Here is a 23367-nt window from a genome sequence, read left to right as displayed (position 1 = left end):
GCCGTTTCCATCATGTGACGACACAAAAGGTGCCTGTCTCTGAACCAAGAAGTAGGCCCTCACCAGACACCCCACCTTCTGGTGCCTGGATCTTGGAATTCCAGCCTCCAGAACTGCGAGAAACAGATTTCTGTTTTGTATAAGCTGCCCGTCCTATGGTATTTTGTTATCACAGCCTGAATGGACTAAGACTAAGACACCAGCTTGTCCCTGGACTGAGGCATCCCTGTTCTACTGTGGTTTCAGAACCGGGTTTCTCCATTCAAGGACATGATTTTATGCTTCTCTGAAGAGGATTGGTCCCTTCTGGATCCTGCCCAGACTGGCTTCTACGGAGAGTTCATCATTGGGGAGGATTGCGGGGTCTCAATGCCTCCAAGTAAGACATGACTTCCCCCAATACCTCAAGACCAGGGAACTGGGCGGGGGGCTCACTTTGAGTAAGAGTCAGCTTCCTCCCATAAGGTCAGGGAAGCGGGGGTTGCATCAGATCTCTCTGTTCACACCCAGCCTTGAGGGGAGGTCATTTGCACAGAGCAGGCCTACAGGCAGTTTGTCTGGTTGACCATCACCTGCCATCTCACATCAGGCTTACCAGGCTATTTGTCACACAGAACCAAATAGAACATGTGCTGTATGTTCATTTCCGTCCATTGCTCTTACCCTTTCGTCCCTTTATGTCTGCTTTACACCTGACAAGCCTCAGAGAGACACCTCAAGCCCATAGCTCTCCCCACCAAGTGTTCCCCCCACTGCCCCTGTGCTGCCTGCTCTGGCCTTTTCACTTCTCACCCTGATGGTGCCATGCCCGTTGGGCATCCCTCCACCTTCTCTCTTCTGGACCAGTCCTGGTTGCTGCAGGAGCAGATTACTAATAAACATTCACCCTGCGTTTTTCTTTGAATAGACGACCTAGCTGCCCAGCCAGATCTCTCCCAGGGAGAGGAGAATGAGCCGCGCGTTCCAGAGTTGCAGGATCTCCAGGGGAAAGAAGTGCCCCAGGTCTCCCACTTGGGTGAGTAATGATTCCAGAACTAAGGGCACAGAGGAGGGTGAAGGGTTGCTGGCAGCAGAGGCGAGCCCACTCCCTGGCTTCTCTGCAGCTCCAGATTGCCTTCTCGATTTCCCCAGACTGTCTGGGTCTTGCATGTCTTGCCTTGTCTCTGACTTTTCATAGAAAGAATGGGGGATCTTAACTTTGCCCAGCATTGGGATTGTACTCCCTCTGCCAAGGACTGGGAAATAATAGGAATGTCTTTCTCCTCTGCCTGTAAGTAACATCTGGTTTGTGCTGATAAGACAGTGACCCCTCTAGGAGTGAGGTCAGAGACTCATGACAAGCCTGGTTGCAGAGGAAGTGTCTCCTTTCAGCTGGTCACTGAGCGCAGCCCTTTCTAGTGCCTCACCTGTTCAGTCCTTCCATCTGCCTGGTACAGGGGTGCTGTGATGTATAGGGAGGTGCTGGGGGTCAGCAGCATTTTCCAGCCCTCCTTCAGGCTGTGTCACCAACACTTGCACCCATGACCTCCATGCCATGGTGCTTCGAAGCATCTGTTCCTTCAGGAGAAAATAGCTTTGCACAGAATCATCAGCAGCCCTATACCTCCTTCCGTTTGGGACCTGGAGCTGGCATGAAGCAGACAGGGTTTTGATGCAGCATCCCCACCTGGAACAAGCGTTCAGAGCCTTGGCGTGTCCCACGTCTACCCCACAGGCTCTGCACAAGCTGTTTGCGCACGCTGTGCAGAGTGTGCAGGAACCTGTTGTGATAACTGTGGAAAACCCACTGCAGAAAGTGGAAATAAATGCGGGCTGGGGGAGCTACTTGTCTCTGGCCACAGAGTAGGTGGAGTAGAACCCAGATCTGCGTAGATTCTGTCTAGCTTCAGAGCTCATGTTCATGGAGTTGGCCCATTTTGCCTTCAAGTTCATTCACTCAGCGAACACTTACTGAGTGTCCACCCCCAGCCAGTCCCCAGGAGGGAGCCCAGGGGACTCCCTCATAGCCTGCTGTTTATTCAGATAGCATCTCTTAGTTAGTGCTGTAGGTGCCAGACAAGTCAGTTTTTCTATTTCCTCCTCTGGAAAGACTCTCCAAGTCTCCAGCCATTCCAGGTAGAAGAAAGAAGAAAACGTGATGAGCTGCAGGTGCCAGAGTTCCAGGCCTGCCCGCAGATGGCAGTACCTCAGAGCACCTGCCCAGGTAAAGCAGGATCAGGGAGGTGTGGGGTGGCCTGTGCGTCTGTATGTGCACATGTGTGTCTGGTGTGTGGCATGGGGGATGGTTGTGTTGAATGCATGTGTGCGTGCACGCACATACGTGGTGTATGTGTGAGGTGTGGCATGTGCGGTGTAAATGTGCAGTGGTGAGAGCATGGAACAGTCGAGAACTGAACTCTTCAGGATCCCCGCTGACCGCTGCCGTGGTGTTCTGAGATGCTTGTTCTGATTCTGTTTTGCTGGGGTTGTTCCCCAGCTCACTTTCAATCCAGGCTCACCCTCCTTGCCTTTCCCAGGGGCTCGGGAGGGTGTGTCAAAGCAGGGTGCTGCTGTGGTGCTGTTGGTGATGTGGTGAGTGTTTTTCTTCTCTCAGCACGGATGGCCAGCATCCTGGCACAGGATCTTGGAATTGGGATTAAAGAGCTGGTTTCTGGTGTGCTGAAGCTTCACAGGACTCCTGGAAAGTGTATGTTCCATTCCTGCTTTCAGAGAAATGGCCACAGTGTAGACCGAGTCGTCTTGGTAAAGGTGGCCACCTCCAGAAGCAGAGGCTACAATGCTGCCGTCTCTTTCTTTCTTTCTTTCTTTCTTTTTTTTTTGAGACAGAGTCTTACTCTGTCACCGAAGCTGGAGTGCAGTGGTGCTATCTTGGCTTGCTGCAACCTCTGCCTCCCTGGTTTAAGCAATTCTCCTACCTCAGCCTCCCAAGTAGCTTGACTTACAGGCATGTGCTACCATGCCTGGCTCATTTTTTTGTTTCTTTTTAGTAGAGACTGGGGGGTTTCACTATGCTGGTCAGGCTGGTTTGAACTCCTGACCTCGTGATCCACCCGCCTCAGCCTCCCAAAGTGCTGGGATTACAGGTGTGAGCCACTGCACCCAGCCCATAGGTTCTTCTGAATACCAAACCCAAATCTCTGATTCTTACCGAATCCATGTGTCATTGTAGTTTTCTGCAGCGATGGAGACTGACTACACACATGATCTGTTCTACCTGTGATGCTTTTGAAGGCAAGATTTGTGCCATTCCGACCCAGCTCCATGCGTCTTGTGCTTGGCCCCCTTTCCTGTGTGGACAAAGGGGATTTTCTAGTGTGGGAGATCTGAAAGGATGAGATCCTGCTCCGCAAGCATTGATGCCCACTCCCGGTTTTGCAAGAAGCCCACCTCTGCGTGCCAAGGGTGATGCATTCATGTGGGGTCCACTTGGAGTTCAGGTGTAAGCTGGATGTTTGTGATGCACTTTGAATCTTCTCCAGCTGCTTTCTGCTCATAGCGTGTCTCTCAGCCCCATTAACATCCTTTTAGAAGGTGGATGGGTGTTCGTTTACGCATAGGAGTTTTCAACACCATTCTTCTCTTGCTGGACTCTGACACAGACTATGAAACAGCCAAAAGCAAAGGGCTGCTCCTGAGAAGGGGGAGAGATGATGGATTTCAAAGAGTAGGCACTGTTTTAGCTCTTGCCAGCTCGCCTTCCTAAAAGGCTTTTCCCACCAGCTGATGCCCGGATAGCTGGTGACAGACCTGCTTCTTTATATCCATGCTCATGCGGGACACTCCCACATGTTCAATCTGTACCAATCAGACAATGCTACTGCATCCGCCACTGAGGTGGAGCATCTCTTCTTGTTTATTGTGTCCTCTCTGTTAATTTGCCTAGTTAGTATTCATTTATCCTTATTCGTTTATTTTCACACTTGTTTTTTTTTTAATGTTCCAAACATTGCACCAGGATTCAGTGATTTATTTACATGATTCCATGCATTGTAGCTTCATGGCATCTTCTGAGATGGGTACTATAATGTCTCTGTATTGAAGGTGGGGCACCCGAGAGCTCAAGTCATTTGCCCAGAGTCCAGTGCTCACAAGCCGTAGGTGGCGGAGTGAAGATTTGAACTCAGGCCGGCACAGTGGCTCATGCTTGTAATCCCAGCACTTAGGGAGGCCGATGTGGGCACATCACCTGAGGTTAGGAGTTTAAGACCAGCCTGGCCAACATGGCAAAACCCTGTCTCTACCAAAAATACAAAAATTAGCCAGACACGGTGGCACACACCTGTAGTCCCAGCTACTGAGGAGGCTCAGGCAGGAGAATCAACTTGAATCCGAGAGGTCAAAGCTGCAGAGATCATAACGCACTCCAGCCTCAGCGACAGAGTGAGACTCTGTCTCAAAAAAAAAAAAAAAAAAAAGGCTGGACATGGTGGTTCACGCATGTAATGCCAGCACATTGGGAGGCTTAGGCAAGCAGCTTGCCTGAGGTCAGGAGTTCAAGACCAGCGTAGCCAACATGACGAAATCTCAACTCTACTAAAAAATACAAAAGTTAGCCAGATGTGGTGGTGGGCGCCTATAATCCCAGCTTCTCAGGAAGCTGAGGCAGGGAGAATTGCTTGAACCTAGGAGTCGGAGGTTGCAATGAGCCGAGAACTGAGGTCGCATCACTGCACTCCGGGGTGGGTGACAGTGAGACTCCTTAAAAGATTTGAACTCAGGCTGTCAGGCTTCAGACCCATGCCTTTTACTCCACATTACTAAATCACAGTTTGCTTTTTCTGTGGATTCTTAGAAACTGAAAATAATGGGTCTGAATCCCTTGCCCCTGCTGCATTTATACATAGTTTCTTCCATTTCCCTAAACTTTGTCTCTTGCAACATATAAATGTTTTGTTTTTTTAAAGATGGGGTCTCTGTGTTGCCCAGGCTGGTCTTGAACTCTTGGCCTCAAGCAGTCTTCCTGCTTTGGCTTCCCAAGTAGCTGAGGAGACTGTGGGCATGTGCCATCATGCCTGGCTTAAGTGTTTTCTTATAGTTTTTAAATGTAGATAAACTTATTTGTCATCTTTTTGGTTTTATGTCTTGCTTAAGAAAGCTTCTCCATTCTAACTTTACAAGAATATGTAATAGTTTTTAATGACGCCTTTATCGTTTTGGTTTTTCACATCCAGCTTCCCAGCCTCCCTTGCTTTTCCCCTCAACCCCCTCAGCTCACAGGAAGTCATTCATTCCCGGCCCACAGAGCATCCTTGTGGAGGTGTCAGTCACGGACTCACCTGCATGCTGGATGCCTCTGCCACTCTGCCTGCAGCAAACATTTGCAGCAGCCTGGCCGTTTGCTTGCTGTGTGGCGACAAGCCCTGGTCCCCATCTCCATTGGGCTCAATTCTGCTGAAACCTTGGGCAATTTCACTTCTCTGTCTTAAATTTTTGATTTGTAAAACAGAGATAATAGTTATAGCTGCCTTGTAGAGTTATTGTTAAGGATTAAATGGTTTAATGCACATACTGGCACTTAGACCAATAGCTTTTTTTTTTTTTTTCAGACAGAATCTTGCTTTGTCACCCAGGCTGGAGTACAGTGGTGCCATCTTGGCTCACTGTGACTTCCACTTCCCGGTTCAAGCAATTCTCCTACCTCAACCTCCTGAGTAGCTGGGATTACAGGCGTGTGCCACCATGCCTGGCTAATTTTTGTGGGGTTTTTTTGTTGGGTTTTTTTTTTGGAGACAGAGTCTCCCTCTGTTGTCAGGCGCCATGCTGGAGTGCAGTGGCACTATCTCGGCTCACTGCAACCTCCGCCTCCTGGGTTCAAGCAATTCTTCTGCCTCAGCCTCCCAAGTAGCTGGGATTACAGGCACACGCCACCACGCCCAGCTAATTTTTTTATTTTTACTAGAGATGGGGTTTCACCGTGTTGGCCAGGATGGTCTCGATCTCTTGACCTCGTGATCTGCCTGCCTTGACCTCCCAAAGTGCTGGGATTACAGGCTTGAGCCACCACGCCCGGCCAATTTTTATGTTTTTAGTAAAGACAGTGTTCCACCATGTTGGCCAGGCTGGTCTCAAACTCCTGACTTCAAGTGATCCACCCACCTCGACCTCCCACAGTGCTGGGATTATAGGTGTGAGCGACTGTGCCGGCCTAATAGCTCTTTTCTGTCTTCCCTAACCTTATCCTGATAGCTAATTCAGGGACAACACCCCCCACCTGTGGGTAACACCCCCCTCCCCATGGGCACCGAGGAAGGAGAACTCTCCAGACCCCAGGCACAACCAGTGCCTGAAGAATATCTTAGTTCCTAGTGTCATTGCTCAGCTGTTTCCTTTATATAATTGTTCCTATATAATCATAGATTAGTTTATAGAATTAGTGCTTGAAGTGTAACTTATTGCTTAACATATATCTAGCATACTTAGTTCTATATAATCTTTCTATATGATCATATAGGTATTATAGTCGGAGCTGTACTGACACATTTAGTGCTGATTTATAGAATCCTTCCATACAACCATATAGTAGTTTGTAGTAGGAAGAATTCCTAGAGCAGTCACAGAACAGAAGCAGCACATGGGAAAACAGCCAGACCAGGACAAGAACCAAAGACCCAGGCAGTGGTGGCCCTGCCTGAAAGGGCATATGCTGTATGGCAGGCTTGGAGCAAGAGCACCTTGCATCCAGTTCCTGTGGAAAGTCGGCCTCAAGCCTGAGATCCTGGAAGTAACTGAGGGAGAAGAACCCCTCTGGTGTGTCCAGTCACGGAGGCTGTACACCCTGTCAGTCTTTTCTCGCTTCTGTGCTAGCTCAAATCATCCTCCCATAAATATCTTAAGAGCACAAGTCTGTCAGCTCCCGCTGCATTAAGCTTACAGTATCCTATTAGAAACCCTTTGAAGTCTCCAGCCCCCAGGTAAGAAGTGTCGCACACGACACCTGCTGCACACAGCCCACCTCCTTGCCTCGGTGACCTAATGGGGGTGGACCCCTTTTCTGTACACAACCCTCTACTACTGCGCACGGCACAGCTCCGGCTGCAAACGGCCCACCTCTCTGCCCAGGTGACATAATGGGGTGGCCCCCTCGACTCAAGTGATTATATATGCCCTATTACTAAGCCTGTAGATGATGACCTCACTCACGACCCTGCCCCCTGCTTGTACCTAATAAATACAGATGCTCTTGGGCATTGGGGGCCGCCGCTGATCTCCACTCACAGGTGGTGTGACCCCCCCGAATCCAGATGCTCTTCACCAGTTCTTCAGTGTCCTGTCTCTTTACCTCTTAGATCCTGTCCCTCAACACAGCATAAGGGACACCCCACGACCCTGTGGGGCCCCCACAGCCCTACGCCCACCCATCATCACCATCTTATACACACACACACACACACCCTTTTGTTTTTATTGCTGAACTGAGAACTCTTTGATGGTGCTTATCCTCTGGTATTTTGGGCAGGCTTCTAACAGTCTCATCTACTTTCCATCTTCAAGGAATTTTCTTCATATTGTGTTGATAGTACATAATAAGACTATCATTGATTTATTTCCCCTTTTGTAGAAATTATGCATGGCGTTTTGGTCATTTTAGCTGACTGGAGGTGATGTCTGCTATATTCTGTATTACTCTGTCAGGCCTTTCGTAATAAGTACGACAGACTGGGTGGCTCAAATAACAGGATTTTATTTTCTCACTATTTTGGAGGCAGCTAATAGAAGATGAAGGTGTCAGCAGAGTTGGTTTCTTCTGAGGCCTCTCTCCTAGGCTTGGAGATGGCCGCCGCCTTGCTGTGTACTCACGTGGTCTAAGCTCTGCATTTGTCTTGTCTTGATCTTCTCGTATTAGAACACCAGTCACATGGAACTGTGTGGAGCCCACCCTCCCGGATGTCCTCATGTTGACCTAATTACTTCTTGAAATAGCCTGTCTTCAAATACAGTCACATTCTGAGGTCCTTAGGGCTAAGACTTCAATGGGAAATTTTGGGAGAACACAATTCATCCTGTAAGACCTCACCCTTGGAACCTTCAAAATTCATGTCCTTCCCACATGCAAAATCCATTCACCTCATCCCAGCAGCCCCCAAATTCTCAATCTATTTCAGCATCAAATGTAAGTCCAAAATATTATCTAAATATCAGCATCTCAATTGGGTATGGGTGAGACTCAAAGTATGATTCATCCTGAGGCAAAATCCTTTCTAGCTATGCACCTATGAAACCAGATATTTTCTGCTTCCAAAATACAACTATGAGAAAAGCATAAGATAGACCATTCTCATTCTAGAAGAGAGAAATCCAAGGGTATTGGGTCCCAAGTAAGTCTTAAATCTAGCAGGTCAGGGCTAGGTGTGATGGCTTACACCTGTAGTCCCAGCACTTTGGGAGACAGGTGGGTGGATTGCCTGAGATGGGTGGATCACTTGAGCCCAGGAGTTTGAAACCAGCCTGGGCAACATAGTACAACCCCACCTCTATGAAAAAATTTTTAAACACACACACAGAGTCTCTGTTATCTGGGCAACATAGTGCCACCCCATCTCTACAAAAAAAATGTTAAACACACACACACACACACAATCTCTGTCATCTGGTGCTTTCCCTCCTGTAGCACACGGGTTCTTGGCAGACTCAGTACCCACTCCCAGACTCACATTCCCCTGACTCCCTTATGACTGATTTGACAAATGGCCCCACTGCTTCCACTACTGCTCATCTCTGATCTCCCTAGTCTGTGTGTCTTCTGCCCTGCTTCTGTGTGTCCAGCTTATCCTGTCCTGAGCTTCTCTGACCCGCCAGGGCTCTCCTCCCCACAGCCATGAAGCCCTGACCAACCACATTCCTGCTAATATCTAGGAGGGCCTGGCACCACTAACCCTGACCTCTAGATTTGTGTTCCACATTTCACAGAAGTGAGGACACAGGCCACCTGTATGATGGGCTCTGCCCTGTAGGCCAGGATCTTAGGCTGGGCTCTGCACTGCCCACCCGGCCCCTCCCTATGGTTCTCTGTTCTCAACATCACAGACTCAGGATGCTCAATGCTTCAGTCTAGGTTAGGAAGTCCAGAGCATGTTTGCCCATCACCACCTGTGGCCTCAGAAATGCGGTGCTACTGAGAGGGGGAAGCTGGACCCTGGGCAGTCTGGGACTGTTGAGCAGCCTAGCGAGGCTGAGTGGCACTTCAGCCCTCCTTCCTGGGACAGATCATCTTAGTTTATGTGTAGATGCGGCAACCAGTAGGTCATCAGCTTGCGTCCAGGGGCATCTAGGGCTGTGCATGTCAGAAGTTTGGCACAGGCCCTGGAGCATGCAGGCGCCAGCACATGACATCGGCACCTTCCTGGAACCGCATGTGCAGGATTCAGGGTCTTCCTGTCTCCCAGGTCCTGGCTATATCCCGATGGACTTTCCCGCATGCCTCGTTAGATAAGTGATCTGTAAATGGTCAGGCTTTACACAGATAGAGACTTCGAGCTTGGGGGATGAGGTGGTCTTGGTGGTTAGAGAAGAAAAGGGTTGGGTGTGGGAGGTAAGGGAAAATGGCTGGGAAGAGGGCGAGCAGGGAAGAAGGCACCCAGCATGCTCTGGACACCACGTGGCCCATGCTGAAGATTTCCTCACAGGCTACACCAATGGCCCCTGGAGGGCTGGCCGGGCCACCCCTGTCACCGAGGAACGTTGTAAAAATGTGGGTTTGCAAGCTCAAGCCGAGGCTTCCGGCGCGCGGTCGGCGGGGCTGGGGTGTGGCCTGCACAGCACCACTGACCTGCGTGTTGCGTTCCTGCAGCTGGCGGCAACCCACGGTCTCTAGAGAACAGTCCGGACCCAGAGGTGACCATCGAGATCGTTCTCTCCAGCTCCGGGGACGAGGACTCCCAGCCCGGCCCGTACTGCGCAGAGGAGCCGAGGAGCCCCCCCGAGAAGCGGCACAGCCTCCCCGCCTCCCACCGGAGCAGCGCGGAGGCCGGGGGCGAGGTGCAGAGCTCCGGGAAGTCCTACGTGTGTCCGAACTGCGGGAAGATCTTCCGCTGGAGGGTCAACTTCATCCGGCACCTGCGGAGCCGCAGGGAGCGGGAGAAGCCGCACGAGTGCTCGGTGTGCGGAGAGCTGTTCAGTGACAGCGAGGACCTGGACGGGCACCTGGAGAGCCACGCGGCCCAGAAGCCGCACCGCTGCGGCGCCTGCGGGAAGAGCTTCCGCCTCAACGCGCACCTGCTCTCCCACCGGCGGATACACCTGCAGCCGGACAGACTCCAGCCGGTGAAGAAGAGGGAGCAGGCGGCGTCCGAGGACGTGGACGAGGGTCCCAACGGCCCGCTGGAAAACGGCCAGGCCAAGCTGAGCTTCCAGTGCTGTGACTGTGGGAAGGCCTTCCAGCGGCACGACCACCTGGCTCGGCACCGCAGCCACTTCCACCTGAAGGACAAAGCCCGGCCCTTTCAGTGCCGGTACTGCGTCAAGAGCTTCACGCAGAACTATGACCTCCTGCGCCACGAGCGCCTGCACATGAAGCGCCGCTCCAAGCAGGCTCTGAACTCCTACTGAGCCTGCCCGCGTGCTGCGGCCTCACCCTGGGCGGCGCTGCCCACTCACACTGGTACTGATCAGCATCCCCGCCCAGGACACACCATCCCCAGCATAGAGGGCACACCTCCCTCCTCCTGTCCTTTGCTCTCAGGTAGTGTCCAGCGTTCAGGTGGCGCCATGGTAGCACTCTCCCTCCCCCAGGTAATGAGAGTGGGCAAGTGAGTGTTCTCTTTCTGCTGTGCCAAAAACCGGGCATGTGCCACCACCAGGTTGGATATGCCAGGTGTTCTGTGTCTTAGAGACCCTTGCCCATGCTCCCCAAGCTCGGGGAGTCAAACTGGGCTCCCTCGTCGGGGCAGCGCCCTGGTCACCAACCAAACCTCAGTATCCTCCCTCCCTCCCTTCCCTGTCTGAATGCTGGGATCTGCTGCTGAAGCTCCAGGGTGCCTGCCCTTCCACTCAGAAGCTGCTGGAGGGTGTTGGACTGGAGGGAGCAGGAAGGCAGTGTGGGAATGATGGGCTCAGTGGGGAGCAGGGCCAGGCAGAGGGAGCACACCTCCGGCCTGTCTGAGCCCCAGGTCTGTGGCCATCAGGTGGGCAGGAGCACCCCGCAGATCCAAGATTGATCAGACAGCCCTTTTGGGCTTGGAGTGTGAGGCAGGGGTCTGCAGAGCTCCTCCTTGAGTTCACAGTCATCATACCTTTTAATTTGTCCCAGGGACCAGTTACTAGGGATCTGGAGCACACCAAAAACAAAGCTTACATTTTAATTGTTGTTACACACGTACCCCACGATGTCTTTGTACCCTAAAGATGCTTGGCAAATGCCTGTGGGTTGGAAGCTGAGGCATCATCATTTAAAAGGCACTTAAGTCCCTTCCAGTCTGTACTGCCTAAGAACGTGGAGCTCAGCCCCCGGTGAGGGGTTCTCCTGTCGGGGTGAGCCAAGCTCCGGAACAGGACCTTCCCTGGCATCACACTTTACGTACGCATTAGCTTGGACTGCCGGTGTCAGTTTTCTCGGTATGTTTTAACACTGGCTGGTTTAGAACAACAGGAATGGATTCCCTCACGGTTCCGGGAGCTGCAAGTCCAAGATGACGCCTTCCAAGGGCTGTGAGGGAGAAGCGGCTTCGTGCTGTTGCCGTTCCTTGGTGTGTGGAAGCGTCACAGTCTCTGCCTTCATCTCCACGTGGCACTCTTGCCGTGTGCGACACCAGTCCTGTCGGATTAGAGCCCATCCCACCGACTCCAGTATAACCTCATCTATGGCCACAGCAACCGTTCACCAGTAAGGTCACATTCTGAGGTGCTAGAGATTGGGACTTCAACACTGGAATTGGAAAGGGACAGAATTCAGCCCACGACTCCAGGTAAACGTGAGGTATGCTGTCATTCCTAATTCACAGATGAGTCAGTACAGTCGAGCGAGCTTGCTCACAGCTCCATCGAAGGCAGGGTTCAGACCCAGGTGTTGGCATTCAGCACGGGTGTCCTCTGCATGGAAGAATCTTACTCAGTAGCCTTAAAGGCTGACAAATTCCCCTCCCTCCCTGCCTCCTGATTGGGGCCGGGCAGGCCAGCTGGAGCTTTGTCTTCACCTGGGGTTCTGGACTGAGGGTGACAGTAGGTAGTGAGACCTCAAGCAATTTAGAACATGGTATTCCTGAAAACCTGCTTATGTTGGCTAGGGTCAGCATGAGAGGGCATCAAGCCTGTAGTGTGGCAGTGGTGTAAACTGCAAGTGAGACCAGACTAGTATTTTGTACTATTTATATGTCAGATCCTACCAACAGGCAGTAAGCCAGGCAAAGCTCCTGGTGCTCCTTGTCACGTAATTTTCTCATCAAGAAGCCTCTGGGCCAGGCAGAGAGGCCTGTAATCCCAGCACTTTGGGAAGCCAAGGTGGGTGGGTCACCTAGCTCAGATAACACTAGCCTGGGCGACATGGCAAACTCTCATCTCTACCAAAAACACAGAAAATGAGCTGGGTGTGGTGGTGCACGTTTGCAGTCCCAGCTACTCTGGAGGCTGAGGTGGGAGGATTGCTTCGCTCTGGGAGGCAGAGGTTGCAGTAAGTCAAGATCACACCACCGAACAACAACCTGGGTGACAGAGTGAGACCTGACTCAAAAACAATCAAAAAGCCTCAGCCCCACACTCATGACAAGATTCTGTAACCACAACTACTGTTACTGTGTGGATGCACAGGAACAGTAAATGCAATAAAACCATTTGGTTATGCTTTGAACAAGAAATAAGCCGTTGAGGCTTTTAGTTTCTAAATAGTTTGTCTCTTGTATCAACCTATCTGGACAAGGGAGAAATTGGATTTTTAAGGCCAAGGGAGGGGAAAATTCCGAGTGGAAGCCAGGCTCTGTGGGTTCACATTTACCCCACCTACCTGTGTGATCCTACCTCTCCTGAGGATTCTCTCAGTAGCTCTGAGGCCTTGGGAAGGTTATTCACCTTCCTGCTGCAGACATCTGACACAGAGGAACATTGTTCTACTTACCCATGTGTTTTATGTGTGAAACCACATCATGAACGAGAAAGCGACAAAGGGAGTGTGAGGGAACAGAAGCCACAGGGAGGGAGGCGCTCTCGCGTTCCTGCCACCGATCCAGAGCCGGCCAAGGCACCTCAGGAGATGGAAGGCCATGTCGCCTCTGGGTTTGGAACTTCCCCTGGGAAACGTAGCTGAAACCCAGGTTTATCCCAAGCAGCAGGAACAGCTAGGGGCTACCTGCTCTGAGCAGAGGTCTGACAACCCTCCAGCCCAACCAGCACCTTCCATCACAGTGGTGTAGGGGCTGCACCCAGGTGATCTTTGTCTCCCTTTTGGCCACTGATACTTCCAGCCTCAGCTGAGAACAGCTGCCCCTCAGTTCCTCCCTCCCACCCCAGGGGCTGGGCAGCTGTCTGGAGCTACGTCTCCACCTTGCTCTGGAGGTTGAGACCCTGTCTGAGCAACCTCCTCCCTCTTCGTTCCTCTGATCCCTTGGCATTGCCACAAACCCACAGGTGCATAATAAAAACTCACTCTCTGAATAAATATTCGTGTTAGGCTTTTCATTTAAAAGTAAAAGGTGGCCAGCCATGGTGGCTCATTCCTGTAATCCCAGCACTTTGTGAGGCCAAGACAAGGATTGCTCGAGCTCAGGAGTTTGAGACCAGCCTGAGCAACATAGTGAGACCCCATCTGTATGGAAAAATAATAGAAAAATTAGGTTGCTGTGGTGGCACAGTCCTGTAGCTACTTGGGAGGCTGAGGCAGGGGAGGATCCCTTGAACTCGGAGGCAGAGGTTGCCGTGAACGGTGGAGCGCCACTGCACTCCAGCCTGGGCAACAGAGCAAGGCCCCACCTCTAAAAAAGGTAAAATGTGAAGCACAGCCAAATGGTGAAAATCTGATGTTTTCTAGGACGTCACCCGCTATGTCCGCTCCCCGAAAGAAAGAATAAATGTGTTTCATACACGGGGTAGATTGTACTCCTGGTCACACCACAGCTTTAACCTGACATTAGCCATTGTTCCGTTTTCTCTATCTCCCCAGCTCTTGCCTCAGAAGAAGCAAAAGTCGAGGCCACTGGTGGGAGGGTCCCTATCAGTCCTAAATCATACTGTGGCACAAAGGAAAGAAAAGGCAGAGATCTTGTCCAAGTCACTCTTCTGTGAGATGGTTTCCCTTCCTCTGCCAAAAGCAGAGTTTGGACCAGACACGAGTACTTCTGCTAGCAGAGTTATGTCGGCGGTTCGGTGATGATTATAGCACTTCAGAAATTCCATCACACAAGCTCATTTTTTTCCTGAGAGGCGGGGGTCTCACTATTTTGTGCAGACTGGTCCTAAACTGAGTTCCTCTCACCACGGCCTCCCAAAGTGCTGGGACTATAAGTGTGAGCCACCACACCCAGCCTCCAGACACTCTTAATATTAGCGACAAACACTGATCCTGTTTGGTCTTAAAAGTGATGGTCGGTGCCCACTGCTATTCCATGCAACAAGGCTAGAGGTTAGAAAACTTGCTTAGGGCACAGTGGCCACAGGAAAAGGGGTGTGGAGGGGACCCCTGAAAGACCAGGTACCTCCAGCAGCCCAGGCCCATATAGAGGGCAGCCAGCAGAATGTCAGTAGCCCAGCACCTGGGGAAGGGTCGGGAGGGATCGGGAACTCATCAAGGGCAAAGCCCACAGGGTCCATTTATACCTGTTTTGCCCGTCAAATACCAGTTGGGAACTATCTTCTCTTGAAACCATAGCCTATAACCAGGTCACCATGATTAATGTCCATGTAATCACCGAAGTACAGAGAAGCCATAGAAATTCCCTGTGAGCAGATGCAAAATTATTAAGAATGTGTGGGAAAGCAGATTCCTCGGGAATCCCACTGACCAAGTGGGATTACCTCACACATTTTGGCCACAGCCAGGAATCTCACAGGCAGGCTGATAACCGTGACAAAGGGCTGTCTTCTCATCACACAATCAAATGGCAGAAGAACCACCCTTTCCCCATCACCTGCTTTAAAAAAATGCCTTGCTGTTTGCGTCCATCTGGGCCCATTTTACTGGTTTTGCTACACCTTGTCAAAACATGGTGAGGTTGGATACCTGCTGTTTTGTACTTTTTTATGTGATCAGTCAAGTGTAGCCACAAGAGAAGACAAAGGAGAGTCTTAGGAAAAGACAAAGTTTATTCTGCTTACAGGTCCTGGAGACAGGAGGCCCAGGAGGCCGTGCAGGGCCACGCAGGAAAGACCAGGTGGCAGGAGGCAGAAGACACGAGCCAGAAGGTTTGGGCCACTGTCTTTTTGGGGTTTCCTTGGACAGAGTCAAGGCAGGGCAAAGTGAATAGTTTAGGATTGACTAGTTTGGAAAATTTCTGTGGGCTTTGGGTTACAGAGATGGTTCCTAATTGCCTGGCACCAGACTCGGGGATGTGTAAGGCAGAGGAACGTTGCCTCCCAGGGTGTCAGGTCAGATACTGGAGGTTTGGGTCTGGAGGGGTTAGTTCGCATATCAAAGGCACGCTCCTTGCTGGGCAAGAATTCACTGGCACAGAAACCTCAGATAAGATAAGGAGGCCTGAGGACTAAACTCTGACCGGTGTTGTCTTAAATTTCCTCCTGAGGGACTGGGAGGAAGTCATTCCCAAGGGCCAGACCTAACATTCTCTTCCACTGGCCCCGAATTTTAAACCAAGCTGCTCTTCTGTAACCATTACAAATCAGAAAATCTGTGAATTCTACCTATGACCTGTAAGCCTCCGCTTCAAAGTATCCCGCCCTTTTGAGGCTAAACCAAGATATCATTTCAATGTATTGATTCACGAATTTGCCTGTAATTTCTGCTTTCCTAAAATTTACCCCTGCCTTTATGTTTCTCCTTTTTTTTCTTTTCTTTTTTAAATGACGAGTCAAATGCAGTAGTGAGAAGCGGGGAATGATAGAACAAGGCATTTGATGTGTAACTGACTGTGAGCAGTCGAGGTAACTCATTACCTTTGCACCAGCCGCCTCGCCTTTAAAAACCCTTACTTGCAAGCCACTGTGGAAGACAGATACTCAGTGTGAGCTGCCTGATTCTCCTTGCTTGGCATCCTGCAAATAAACACCTTCCTTTCTCCTGACATAAACCTCAGTGTGGATATTTGGCCTGACTGCGCTGGACGAGTGGATCCCAGTTAGATTCAGTAACAGCCAGGTGTGCAGTGTCGGGGCTCCGAGATGGTAAGTGCATTACAGCTGAGAAGAGGTCAGGTGATTTCCAGTGCATTCCTTTCTCACCGCTCTCTCCGCTGCCGACCACCAAGGGCAGAGACCTCTTTGACTGTGTCTTGGACAACCTGCTCCTGCAAAATGAGAGTTTGATGTGTATTGGACAGAGCTGCACCCCATCACTTCTGCCCTCCCTAAGGAAACAGAACTTCCATCCAAGTGGGTGCTTGGAAACCAGCATGTTCAGGTGCTGGGGAGAGCTCCCACTGCCCAGACGCCAGTCTCTGGTATCAGCTAGGTATCCTGCAAACACCCTTTTTCCAAATAAGGTCACATCACAGGTCCCAGGGGAAAGATCTTCATGGGGGGCCCCATTCAGACCACTACTGTTCTGTTTTTGTTTTTGTTTGTTTGTTTTTTTTTTTGAAGTTTCGCTCTTGTTACCCAGGCTGGAGTGCAATGGCGCGATCTCGGCTCACCGCAACCTCCCAACCTCCGCCTCCTGGGTTCAGGCAATTCTCCTGCCTCGGCCTCCTGAGTAGCTGGGATTACAGGCACGCGCCACCATGCCCAGCTAATTTTTTGTATTTTTAGTAGAGATGAGGTTTCACCATGTTGACCAGGATGGTCTCGATCTCCCGACCTCGTGATCCACCTGCCTCTGCCTCCCAAAGTGCTGGGATTACAGGCTTGAGCCACCGCGCCTGGCAGCACTACTGTTCTTTTAAGGGAGGATTTAAATCTCAAAATCATGTTCTTCCAGCTTTGGCAGGAAACCAAAGCTGCCTTCCATGTTCTGGTTTCCACAGTAAAGTGACACCCCCTCAGGAAATAGTTATCTTCACGTAACCAACTCAAGTTCAGCTGCTCACAAGAAGCAAGGTGCGGTAAAAGGAAAGCAGCTTTATTGGTGAAATGCTAGCAGATGGGAAATGCCAAGGCCTTAAAGAAACCGTTTCCAAAGTTTGGGCTGAGGAAGGGGCTTAAAGAAGGGAAGCCTGATGTGAAAGGCATGCTGGAGTCGTGCAGGGAGCAGGGCTGTGTCTTGCTGTGATGCCTACCTTGAGCACAGGCTGGCACCGTCTTCACAGCTGCCATGGCCATGTAACTGAGCAGCTTAGCAGCCAAGCCTCAAACCACGTCTTAAAACTCTTTTTTCCTTTTTCCTTTTCCTCCTCAAACCCCCTAGTCTCAAGCTATAATAACTTCATTTTATTTATTTATTTATTTATGAGACCGAATCTTGCCCTATGCCCCAGACTGGAGTGCAGTGGCACAATCTGAGCTCACTGCAGCCTCCGCCTCCTGGGTTCAAGCAATTCTCATACCTCAGCCTCCCTGGTAGCTGGGATTACAGACATATGCCACCATGCCCAGCTAATTTTTGTATTTTTTAGTAGAGATGGGGTTTTGCTATGTTGGCCAGGCTGGTCTCGAACTCCTGACCTCAAGTATCTGCCCACCTCAGCCTCACAAAGTGCTGGGATTACAGGCGTGAGCCATGATGCTGGGCCAACTCATTATTTTGGCTTCTTTCCACAAGCGGTGAGCAGCCAGAGCCTTTTTACACTGCTTACAATCAGGCAACAGATTATCCATCTTGAGGCAATCTGTAAGTCGGGGAGAATTTCACAGCTGGACCTGCATGCCTGGTGTGTTTTAATCCCTGGGATTTTTTAACAAGCATATGGTTAGATAAAGGTGCATGGGGTAAAGAAGTATACAGTGCAAAAGGGAAGGGGCTGGAGTTTCAGAGTGCATTTCAAGGCTATATTTTAAGACTAAGGAAAAAGGTTTTTAGTTTGTTTCAAGGTTATATCTTGAGACTGGAAAGAAAGGAGGGAAGAAAAACGTTTTAAAATGTATTTTGAAACTCAACTACTAGCTCACATTCAGTAAAAGTCTTGAGTGTTACTGGGTGTGGTGGCTCCTGCCTGTAATCTCAGCACTTTGGGAGGCCGAGGCAGGCGAATCCCTTGAGCACAGGAATTTGAGACCAGCCCGGGCAACATGGCAAAACCCTGTTTCCACAAAAAATACAAAAATCAACCAGGCGTGGTGGCGTGCACCTGTGGTTCCAGCTACTCGGGAGGCTCGGGCAGGAGGCTAGCTGGAGCCAGGGAGGTCAAGGCTGCAGGGAACCTCGATGATGCCACTGTACTCCAGCCTGTGTGACAGTAAGACCTTGTCTAAAAACAAAAAGGAACCCAGAGTGCTAAAGCTGAAAGAGCCACGATCAGTTGCCCAGAGCCGTCCTTTGGCCACTGAGGACAACTTGGTTAAATGTTTTCTCCGAGGTCACAGGCAGGCTTTGGGCTGTACCCAGTTTCCTGCAGCCTCATTCCTGCTGTGGCCACGGCAGGCGAGGACGCGGGCGCAAGGACTCTCAGCGCCTCGCCCTCAGGCTTCAGCAGAGCGGTGGGAAGCCCCAAGTCCTCGCGGTGGCTTCAGGCTGGAGGAGGAGTAAACCCGAGAGATGTGGCCGCCTTCCTGTGAGGAGGAGGACACTCTGAGAATCCTGAATGGGTGAGTGATGTTGTCATTGTTTTTGTCAGGATGGAGGGGGTGAGATTGTTCTCAGCTGGGTTTTAAGCGAATTACTTTTCCTCATCCTACGGCGGGACGGGAAGAAGCTTACGAGGAAGGCCTGGCTGAAGCTGGGCGGTCCCTGCCCGCCTGGGCTCCCCTCCCGCAGCCCCGAGGGAAGGTGGGGCCTGGAGCTGCTCCGGCGGCTGGGCCTTCCGCAGGCTGCCTGGGTCTCAGGGTGTGGCTGAAGACAGGATGTCTGCCAAGCCTCAGGCCTGGCAGTAACAGTGAAGTCAGGACACATCCAGAGAAGAAACAACGGTTTGTAGTAAGGAGAGCCTGGTCTGTTGAATGGGGTGGGGAGAAGCGACTTCGGGAGAGGTCTTCCCTCTCCTGGAAATGCCCAGGAGCCGTACTTGCCACCCATGCCCTCTCCTTTGCCCAGTCAGCCATCGCAGCCGCCAGCCCCACTGGAAAGGGGCGCAGGAAGGTCCAGACGCTGTGGCCCTGCTGCCCTGTGACCCTCACACCCCCTCCTGTCTCCTCAGAGGGGCATCTCTCTTTGCAACCCCAAAGCGTCACTTTGGGGGCCGGTTTACTCCAAGCGTGCTGCAGCAGGCTCAGGGAGGGTCCAGGTCTGCATGTGGCGGTGCATCCTGCCCCCTCTTTGTATTGATAATGAATTGACTTCCCAGCATAAGTCCTGGAAACACTCGTGCGCCACTAACTTAGGGGTATTCAGTTCCCCGTTCCAGTCCCCAGTCTGCCTATCTGTTTCCTAGAGAGGCCTGCAAGTGCTGTGGGGAGAACCAGGGGTGGGCCCTACCCAGACTCCAGTCTCACCACGGCTGCTTGGCTCTGAGCAATTTCTTAGGAGTCTATAGAGGTGTCTCTAGGGCAGTGCCCTGGGGCTGCCCGGGCAGAGGTGCAGCTGTGCCTGCCAGCCCTTAACCTGAGCTGGAGGGTGGAGGGGTGAGGGCGGGAGTGGCCAGTGATGCTTTTTCTTCAAGATTTTATCTTACCTCAAACTGCCCTCCCTCTGGCAGATGATGATCAGGCCAGCAGAAAAAGACTCAGGAGTCTTCCTATGACTCGGGAGAACAGACTTGCATTATTCACCATTTCCCTCCTGTGGCAGCTGCTGAAACGTCAGGCCCTCTTGGATGAGCTTGGCACATAGCAGCTCACTGAATCTTCATGATCACCCTGCAAAGGGGGCACAGTCATTATGCCCATTTTACAGACGGGGCATAGAGTGGTAGAGGAAGTTGCTTAGGGATACACAGCAGACCCAAAGTTTCCATTCAGGCAGCCTGTCTAGAGTCTGGGCATTTCATAGTGTGCGGAGCTGCTATATACCAACAGAGTAATTAAACCAGGCGTCCCCAAACTACAGCCCGCGGGCCACATGCGGCCCCCTGAGGCCATTTATCCGGCCCCCCGCCGCACTTCAGGAAGGGGCACCTCTTTCACTGGTGGTCAGTGAGAGGAGCACAGTATATGGCGGCCCTCCGACAGTCTGAGGGACAGTGAACTGGCCCCCTGTGTAAAAAGTTTGGGGACGCCTGAATTAAAGCCATAAAGTAATGAACTCTAAGAAATGATTTGTATATAACCGCTGTGATAAGGGTTACAGATTAGGAATACATAGAGAATGTAACAGAATTTTCCCGTAGTCTGTAGGGTCAGAGAAGCCTTCCAAGAGAAGTAACTTTGAAAGGAAGATGTGGAAGATGAAAAAAAGGCATCAGGGGAAAGGGAGCAGGCAGGGCTGTCCATGGCTGGTCGGACTTCAGGAGGACCCAGGAAGCTCTGGGAACAAGGGGCCGAGTGGCAGCAGATCTTGTTGGAATGAACCTTGAGAGCCTATCACAGCAGGGAGGCAGCGTAACCAGGTTTGTATTTTTACTTCATTTATTTTTTGAGACAGGGTCTCACTCTGTCATCCAGGCTGGAGTGCAGTGGCACCATCATAGCTCATTGCAGCCTTAAACTCCTGGGCTCAAGCTCTCCTCCTACCTCAGCCTCCCAAGTAGCTGGGGCTACAGGCACACTCCACCATGCCTGAATAGTTTTTAAGTTTAGTTTTTGTAAAGACAAGGTTTCACTATGTTGCCCAGGCTGGTCCTGAACTCCTGGCATCAACCTCCCAAAGTGCTGGGATTACAGGTGTGAGCCACCTTCTTGGCCGAGGTTTGTATTTTTAAAGGTGGCTCTGCTGCAGTGGGGTGTAGAGGAGGGAGAAACGGGGTACAGGAGAAGGATATTGGGGTGTGGGGGCAACAGTGGAGTACAAGGGAGAAGACAGTGGGATGCCGGGGAGAGGGCAGCGCTGGGGGATTTAAGGTGAGTTTCAAGGCCCCTGAGCTGGGACAGGTGGGACTCCAGCGTGACGCGGTTTGGCGGCAACAGCTTGGGTGAAGACAGGTACAGGGATTTGGGAAGGATTTGGGTGGCAAGCTGGGAGGCAAAGTTCCAGGTTTCTGCATGAACACAGGGGCGATGTCTTGGGGAAGAAGGAGAATTGCAGCAGAGTTCAGTGTAAGGGTAACCACGGCAGAGGCAGCTGAACATGCGAGTCCAAAGAACAGAGAGAGCTTTAGGCTGCTGGGGAAATGTTGGGGGTCTTGCCCTGTGGCTGTCATTGCGGCTGTGAGAGCAGATGAGGTGTTCGGGGAGAAAGCGCACAGACACCTGGCTGGGCGCCGTGCCTCAGGTCTGCCATCCCAGCCCTTCGGGAGGCCGAGACAGGCGGATCCCTTGAGCCCTAGAGTTCCAGACCAGCCTGAGCAACATGGCAAAACCTCATCTCTATAAAAATACAAAAATTGGCTGGGTATGGTGGTGTGTTGCCTGTAGTCCCAGCTACTCAGGAGGCTGAGGTGGAAAGATTGTTGAGCCCTGGAGCGGAGGCTGCACTGAGCCCTTGATTATGCCACTGTGCTCTAGCCTGGGTGACAGAGCAAGAACCTATATTGATAGACTTTGGCTCTGTGTCCCCACCCAAATGTCATCTCAGTTTATAACCCTCATGTTTTGAGGGAGGATCCTGTAATCCCCAAGCATCAAGCAGGGCAGGTGATTGGATCACGGGGGTGGTTTCCCCCATGCTGTTGTGGTGATAGTGAGTTCTGGCAAGATCTGATGGTTTTGTAGCCTTGGGAATTTCCTCCTTTGTCTCTCTGTCTTGCTGCCTGTGAAGAAGGTGCCTGCTTCTCCTTCCACCGTAATTGTCACTTTCTTGAGGCCTCCGCAAACATGCGGATCTGTGAGTTAATTAAACCTCCTTTATTTATGAATTGCCCACTCAGGTAATATCTTTATAGCACTGTGAAAATGGACTCGTACATATACCAAAAAACAAAAAACAAAAACAGACAACGGAGGCCGGATGCAGAGGGCTGGCTGGGCATTTAAAAGTCAAGAGGGAGTTTGTATGGTTATAAACAAACGATTGGATAAACAAATGGGGAGTTTATTTATCCAATCTTTACATAGCTGATCTGCCCTTGAGGAGCAGGAGCGTAACACTGTGCCCTCAGGTGTGGATTGTGCATAGTGACCGCCTCTCCAACTACACAGTGTGGAAAGGGGGACGGAGTCACTGTGTAGTGGACAAACCTGACAATCATTACCAGAGGCAGGTGACCAAAGCCAACATCAACAATGAGAAGTCAAGTTGACAGTTTGAACCCTTGATAATGAAGTGCTGAGAAGGGCTCTTTACCTCTGTCATCTTCCAACCCCAAACTATCCCCCATCCCAAACTCTAACCACGAGAAAATCATCAGACAGATTGGGCGAAGTGGCTCATGCCTGTAATCCCAGCACTTTGGGAAGCTGAGGCAGGAGGATCACTTGAACCCAGGAGTTCCAGACCAGCCTGGGCAATGTAGCAAGATCTCATCTCTATTTAAAAAAAGAAAATCAGGCCGGGCGCGGTGGCTCAAGCCTGTAATCCCAGCACTTTGGGAGGCCGAGGCGGGTGGATCACAAGGTCGAGAGATCGAGACCATCCTGGTCAACATGGTGAAACCCCGTCTCTACTAAAAATACAAAAAAATTAGCCGGGCATGGTGGCACGTGCCTGTAATCCCAGCTACTCAGGAGGCTGAGGCAGGAGAATTGCCTGAACCCAGGAGACGGAGGTTGTGGTGAGCCGAGATCGCGCCATTGCACTCCAGCCTGGGTAACAAGGGCGAAACTCCGTCTCAAAAAAAAAAAAAGAAAGAAAGAAAGAAAGAAAATTATCAGACAAACCTTGGTTGAAGGATATTTTACAAAATACCACCATACCTCAAAACCACTAAGGTCATCAAAAACAAGAAAGTCTGAGAAACTGTCAGTCAAGGAGAGGCTAAGTAGGCAGGACGGCTGGGTGTAAGGAGGCATCGTAGATCGACGTCCTGGGACAGCAAAAAGACATCAGGTGAAAACAGAGGAAATCTGAAGAAAGCTTGGGTTTTAGTTAGTAGCATAGCTACATTGATTCATTCATTGTAACGTGTACCCAACAAATACATTAACAAAATGTTAGTAATAGAAGAAACTGAATGCAGAGTTTATGAGAACTTTGTATTATGTTACCAATTTTTC

The 23367-nt window shown here is 51.0% G+C and overlaps 1 protein-coding gene across 8 annotated transcripts in view; it reads left to right on the top strand.

The window, feature by feature from the left end:
* Window positions 1–23333, top strand: part of ZNF496 (zinc finger protein 496) — a 48570-nt gene extending 25237 nt beyond the window's left edge. For 5 of the 8 annotated variants that reach the window (XM_074385482.1, XM_074385483.1, XM_039464199.2 and 2 more), the window contains 4 exons: window positions 247–379; window positions 908–1015; window positions 2090–2203; window positions 9788–13582. In XM_074385482.1, the coding sequence (XP_074241583.1) occupies window positions 247–379; window positions 908–1015; window positions 2090–2203; window positions 9788–10545 (1113 nt within the window). In that variant the 3' untranslated portion in view covers window positions 10546–13582. Of the gene's footprint in view, window positions 1–246; window positions 380–907; window positions 1016–2089; window positions 2204–9787; window positions 13583–15236 lie in introns of those variants that run through there. The other 3 variants (XR_012513624.1, XR_012513623.1, XM_039464200.2) reach the window with 3 other exon arrangements.
* Window positions 23334–23367: the final 34 nt, after the last annotated feature.

This window comes from Saimiri boliviensis, chromosome 14 (genome assembly GCF_048565385.1).
Source record: "Saimiri boliviensis isolate mSaiBol1 chromosome 14, mSaiBol1.pri, whole genome shotgun sequence".
In the NCBI taxonomy this organism is placed as follows: domain Eukaryota; kingdom Metazoa; phylum Chordata; class Mammalia; order Primates; family Cebidae; genus Saimiri; species Saimiri boliviensis.
This window is presented reverse-complemented; position numbering and strand designations above follow the sequence as displayed.